Here is a 6,714-nt window from a genome sequence, read left to right as displayed (position 1 = left end):
ACCGTTCCGCTTGCTCTCTTCTCGCTCTTATTTGCGTATGTTAGTCACCATATGTGCTTAGTCGCTGCTGCAGCCTCACCACTTTACCCCTTCCTTTCCCATTAAGCTTTGTTAGTCTTGATACCCATGGTAATGGGATTGCTGAGTCCTCGTGGCTCACAGATTACTACAACAACAGTTGCAGGTACAGTTTGTGCGATGATCATGACGCGAGAGCGATGCTTGCTTGCATTGAATTCTTCTTCTGCTTCTTCGATCAGGGGATAGGTTCCAGATCGGCAGCCTGGGCTAGCAGGGTGGATGTCGTTTGAGTTCCTGTTTGTGTTTCATCCGTAGTCGGATGATGCTCTTATGTATTGTGATGATGTATTCGTGTGGCATTGTATGCCTTATGTATGTATCCCCATCTATTATGTAATGTTGATGTAATGATATCCACCTTGCAAAAGCGTTTCAATATGCGGGTCTATCCTTGGTGGGACCTTCGAGTTCCTTTTGGATAGGGTCGCATATTGGGCGTGACATCTTACCTCAAGTGCTTTTGTGTTCTCACGTTTTAAAGGTGTGGCTGTGGGAGATGGCTGGTATTCCTCACCCAGGGTGACGAATAGCGCGACCCTATATATATATATATATATATATATATATATATATGTGTGTGTGTGTGTGTGTGTGTGTGTGTGTGTGTGTGTGTGTGTGTGTGTGTGTGTGTGTGTGTGTGTGTGTGTGTGCGTGTGTGTGTGTGTGAGAGAGAGAGAGAGAAACAGACGTTGGCCAACCCTAGCCGCACGAACAAATCACATGTGCTCACACACGCATCGCCCCTGTCGTTCCCTCTACTGCTACTGCCGCCGGCGACTCCATCCCGTTCATGATTGACGGGAGAGCAGGCCTCTGAAACACTGCCTCTCCGGATCCTATACGGGAGAGGGGCGATTAGGTTTTCGGGGAGTGACTACGCGCCTGCTCACCTTTGATCAACTACTTCCTCTTCGTCCATGTCGATTGCATCGTCACCATGTCTTCTGACACCGAGAGAGCCGTGTTGAGAAGGCTGTCGTTGACCAGAAGGCGGCCGAGGAGGCCGCTGCCATTGCTACTGCTAGGGCCAACTTGCCAACCGGAGGGTATAACACATATATCCCTCTCTTGTTCATTACTGTTTTAGCCGTACTAGGGATCTGCGTAGATGTTTCTACTCTCTGTCTACTACGCGCTAATATGGCCAAATATCAATATGTGTTTAGTACTGTTTACACCATGCTAATGATTTATTTTTGGATTAATTTAGTCGGAAAATTGATTTACTCAACAAAATTAACACACCAGTGTTCAAGTCCTAGACTTGGCACTGGTGCTCGCATTTCCCTTAATTTATTCCAGGTCTTTCGGTGATGCTCGTTCAGTGGAATGACGTTTTTGCCGACTACGGAGGCGGTTGTGGTGTCTTCATCAATCTCAAGATGATGTGATGGCTAGTCTCTCGGAGGTGCTCATTGGAAGTATGGTGTGCGTGCGTTCATAGGAATGAGTGTATATGCGTATATGAGTGTATGTGTCTATAGTGTGTTAAGGAAATATACTTCAATATTAGTAGAATTCCTATATAAAATTGGTGTTTGTATTAAACCAAAGCAACTTGAGCTACTCCCTCTATCCATCTATATAGGGCCTAATGCATTTTTCGAGTCTAACTTTGACTAAATGCTAAAGCAATAATATATGAGAGGCAAGTTACACAAAGCATACTGTCAACTTCGTACGTGAAATGGGCTTTAAATGATATAATTTTCACATTATTCATCTCATATACTATTAATCTTATCAATAGTCAAAGGCAATTTGGAAGAATGCATTCGGCCCTATATATATAGATGGAGGGAGTAGGGAGGTAACAAAACTTGCGGATAAGAAGTCAAACGGTGAGACTTCCAATCTCATGACATATTAGGCGTTCTCTGATGAATGAAAGCGTGGCCTTCACACTGGGTCATTTTTTATTTGAAATGCTTTAAACCAGGAGCATCTATTGTGATGTATGGGTCGAAGATGGTGCATGCGCCCCCAACCGTATGGTCGGGTGACGTTCCTATCTCCGCCCAAGTTCATGTTGCCAGCGACTTAGCTCGGCACGTTGAGTAATGGAATGTATGGTTCCAGGTTCAAAAAAAAGGAGCATCTATTTTATCTTAGTTTATGTATTTCCTTACCATTATTTTAGTGCAGGGAAAACTAAGTTGACTCCAAAGTTATAGTACCAAGCGGACTGATATATTGCGATACCATTAGTGTCCAGTTTCCCTTATTAACCGGTCAATTATTTGTATAGTTCATAATGAGGCAATATTTCAGTCAATTGCCTGAGAAGTTATGTTGCAATTCTACTTGGTCCTTACACGGGAGAGAGCTCCTTTGACGTACGACACCTGCCGTTCAGCCACTGACATGTGGGCTAAGTTCCAAGCGGGCCCACGTGTCAATGATGGAACGGCACCCTACCGTACGGCAGGGGATCCTCGTCGTCCCTTACATGATGGGTAGGGGTTGGGGAGGGGGGGGGGACACACATCAAAAGAGTTTGTGACAGAAAATAACATTGTTGTGGTAGATAGATAATTGTTAAGAAGTTAATCTTTTTGTTTGGAATGTGCTCATTTGCCTCTTGGTTTTCATTTGTTGTTGAGAGCTTTTCCAAGTAGATGGAAGGTGGAAGTGGCAATTGGCATGGCACAAAAATGCTACTATCGCACTATCATCACCAACTACATGGACAAAAGAATACTGTAGTATACAACAGATCGTATAAAATCCCCAAAGGAATGGAGGGGAAGGCGCTGGGCTGGCCACGCGCACGTGGGCCAGCAGCAACTAGGGTTTCCACTTGGCAGCTTCCACCAACTTTCTACCAACGGCACGGCCCACAAGTGTTAGGTTGCGAGACCCAGCCCAGCACCCGCCTGCCCGCCTCCCCTCCCCTCCCCCGGCCGTCCATTACCTCGGCCGCCTCCGCCTCCACCTCCGCCTCCCCACGAGCGCTGGGGCTTCCAGATTCCTAGCCACATGACCCTCCGCCTCCGCACCGACGAAACACCAGAGACGGAGACATGGGGCTGAAGGGGTTCGTCGAGGGCGGCGCCGCCTCCGTCGTCGCCGGCTGCTCGACGCACCCGCTCGACCTCATCAAGGTCCGCATGCAGCTACAGGGCGAGGCGGCCCGGGCCCCTGCCCCAGCCATGCGCTTCGCGCTCGTGTTCCCCCCCGGCGTGCAGCATCACCACCACAACGACCACCTCCTGCAGCCGCCGCGCAGGCCCGGGCCCATCGCCATCGGCGCGCAGATCTTGCGGGCGGAGGGCCCCGCAGGGCTGCTCTCCGGGGTGTCGGCCACCGTGCTGCGGCAGGCGGTCTACTCCTCGACGTCCATGGGGCTCTACGACACGATCAAGAGGAGGTGGGAGCGGGAATCCGGCGGCGCTGCGCTGCCGCTGCACCGGAAGATCGCGGCCGGGCTCGTCGCCGGCGGCGTCGGCGCGACCGTGGGCAACCCGGCGGACGTGGCCATGGTGCGGATGCAGGCGGACGGGCGGCTCCCCGCGGCCGAGCGGCGGAACTACCGGAGCGTCGCGCACGCCATCAGCCGGATCGCGCGCGACGAGGGCGTGCGCAGGCTCTGGCGAGGGTCGTCGCTCACGGTCAACCGCGCCATGATCGTGACGGCGTCGCAGCTGGCCACCTACGACCAGGCTAAGGAGGCGATCCTGTCCCGGCGCGGCCCGGGCGGCGACGGGCTGGCGACGCACGTGGCGGCCAGCTTCACGGCCGGCCTGGTGGCCGCGGCAGCGTCAAGCCCCGTGGACGTGGTCAAGACGAGGGTCATGAACATGAAGGTGGAGCCGGGCGCCCCGCCGCCGTACGCCGGCGCGATCGACTGCGCCATCAAGACGGTGCGGTCCGAGGGCGCGCTGGCGCTGTACAAGGGCTTCATCCCGACGGTGACGCGACAGGGACCCTTCACCGTGGTGCTCTTCGTCACGCTCGAGCAGGTCCGGAAGCTGCTCAAAGACTTCGACTTCTGAGAGACCCAGGAAGACGGCATGGCCATCGCCAATCTGGCCCAGGAATGTAGCGTACCCCATTGGTAAAAACTATGACCCCTCCTCTCCCATAGATCGCAAGCTGCAACTCCACACCGTAGTCTGTGCCTGCGCGGATTTGATAAATTATGGTGGAAATTTTGATGTGTGCTAATTTTTGATCATTTAGTGGGGAATTTTGATCTATGCCACCTAATACTTTGTCTTGGTCAGTTCCTCATAACACATATCAGTAGACTATATGATTCATGTGTGTTCTAGAGCTGAATTCGGTTCAGGCTTACCAATTTTCACTGCGCTGTTATTTATTCTAGACCTCTTCCAGAAAGCAGAATGCTGGAATTAAACTTGCATCGGCCAATACAGACAAAGATAGGTAGGAAATGACAAATCAGCAGGCTTAGCATTTGAATAGGACCAGTTGTTTTTCTTGCACAAGGGGTAGGAGTACAGGACCAGCAGTTACCAAGTTACAATTACCATGTCTTGTAGTACAAGACATTGCATGATGATGAACCACACCCCAGGATTATTCTAACTTCGCATGAACTGTGTGTTGTTTAGTGATTAGTACTTCGGTAGATAATATGCCTGCTGAGTGCTGACAAAGGCCAAATGATACCCCATTCCCATGTTCATCTGGTAAGAATAATTATAAACAAATAAGCGAACAGTCAAACGGACGGATGGCCCAACAAGCATATGGCCATGCTCATTCAAGATCTGACACATAAGTGCATCGCCAATGTTTATTTCCTATGTCGACCATAAGCTGGGACCCACGCAAATAGACCGCATGCCTAATTTTTTTCTGTGTACATACGAGACGCCCTAATGACACTGGCATGAGACATCAACGAATAATATTATGACTATCCAGTGTCCACACAGTTGTCCAAACGCGTTTGGTCCTTTGAACCGGTTGTTGGAGGAATAAAAACGTGCCACGGGGAAAGGGGGAACCAATTGGTCCGGTTCCAAAGCAAGATGGAGAAAGAAGTGGTGCTTTGCATTGTTGTGGATTCTAGAAGGGCATTTTAAAGCCTTTGTCGACAAGAAAATGGTAAGAGGAAACTGAGTTCTTGTTTATATTAAAACAAAGTCGTTGTTGGTCCCATTACTAAAAGTTCGACTGATTCAAAGGCTCGACATTTTGGCTTTAAACCGGTCTGTGATGGCAGATGGACAATCATACATCTACCCAAGGCTGTCAAAATCACAATTCTATTATACATTCTACGACTTACAATCCGAACTAGCCATTCTGATTCTATGATTTTGGTTAGTAGAATCTACTTTTTTATGATCCAGGGTTACGATTCTGACAACCTTGTGCATACCAATGCTCTTTTATATGTAGTGTATTTTTACTAAAGCAATGGAATTGCAGAATAGCGACAGTGATGGCGCTAGATCCTCAATGTTGCAACCAGCCGTATGTCACTCCAGAACAGGTGTGTGGCGGTTGTCTCTTACCGCACCAGATGTTCATGGAACATGGGAAGCATCACCTTCTTAGTGACCTGATATCTGACTGGCCCATGGATGTCATCTCCTTGCAGAAAGCTTGGAACAAATGGTTCCCCAATCCCTAGGGGAACATCATTCGACAGGTTAATTACGGTTCCCACAGAATCTAACTGAGCTGGAGCATCAATCCCAAGCCAGACACAACAACAAAAGGCATACACGGTTGGAGTAGAGCGAAACGACTCTCGAACTCTCAGTTAAACAAGTAGCTTCACCATGTATTTGACCAACCGTTAGCAACTGCATAAGAAAGATTCCAAAACCCTGCACACAACATGCACTTTATGATCACACACACATCATGTATGCCATGTGTTGAGAAACAATAGGTATCACAACACAAACTCTAAGACTCAAACATATATTATTCAAAGGCTCTAAAGAGCAAGCATACAAGCAGAGGTCACATGATCCAGCACATTACAAGTATCAACGGAAGCAAATTATTGTTTGACATAGACTAAGTTTAATGAAAGCCTAGGAGGTTGTAATAGAAAATACAACAGCCCTCCCAAGGTACCAAACCGTTGTCTAGGACCTCCAAGCTACTCATCGAAGTCGATCTCCATGTTGAAGCCACCAATGGATCAATGCCTCCTCTGCAACAATTATTAAGGAGGCAAAGGTGAGTACAATTGTACTTCACAAGACTTACATCAAAACTATCTACACATGAGCCAGTATCAAAGGGGGATTATGTGGACTTGTTTGCGGAAGCATTATTTACACTTGGAAGAGTATTAAAGACTATACAACTACCAAGTAGTTGTAATGGGGACAATAAGGCGTTCTGAACTCAAGTCCATCTATCTTATTCACCAAACAATACACAACCATGAATTCATCCTCGTCCAATCCCGATGAAGTAATTCAAAGCAATCACACTTATCTTGGCAATTTAGAGTAACTATTGAAGTTCTCTATGATTAGGCTTAGATCACCAAGTAGTCGCATAACCGCGGACACGTCTATTAGAATAGATTTAATCATGCATGGGTGTACAACTTTACCCACACGTGTCGACCATCTCTTATTGCCAGATCCCATTCTTGGTTTATTGAAAGGATCGAGATGGACCTAGAGGGGGAGG

At 48.3% G+C, this 6,714-nt stretch overlaps 1 protein-coding gene across 1 annotated transcript; it reads left to right on the top strand.

The window, feature by feature from the left end:
* The first annotated feature begins 2,942 nt into the window (after positions 1-2,942).
* Positions 2,943-4,362, top strand: LOC123112254 (mitochondrial uncoupling protein 5). Its single transcript, XM_044533203.1, has one exon. It carries the CDS (start codon positions 3,105-3,107, stop codon positions 4,074-4,076), a length of 972 nt encoding a protein of 323 aa, XP_044389138.1. The 5' UTR covers positions 2,943-3,104; the 3' UTR covers positions 4,077-4,362.
* Positions 4,363-6,714: the final 2,352 nt, after the last annotated feature.

The sequence above is a fragment of the Triticum aestivum genome, chromosome 5B (assembly GCF_018294505.1).
Source record: "Triticum aestivum cultivar Chinese Spring chromosome 5B, IWGSC CS RefSeq v2.1, whole genome shotgun sequence".
In the NCBI taxonomy this organism is placed as follows: domain Eukaryota; kingdom Viridiplantae; phylum Streptophyta; class Magnoliopsida; order Poales; family Poaceae; genus Triticum; species Triticum aestivum.
Note: the sequence above shows the minus strand (reverse complement) of the source record. Positions and strands in the feature narration are given on the sequence as shown.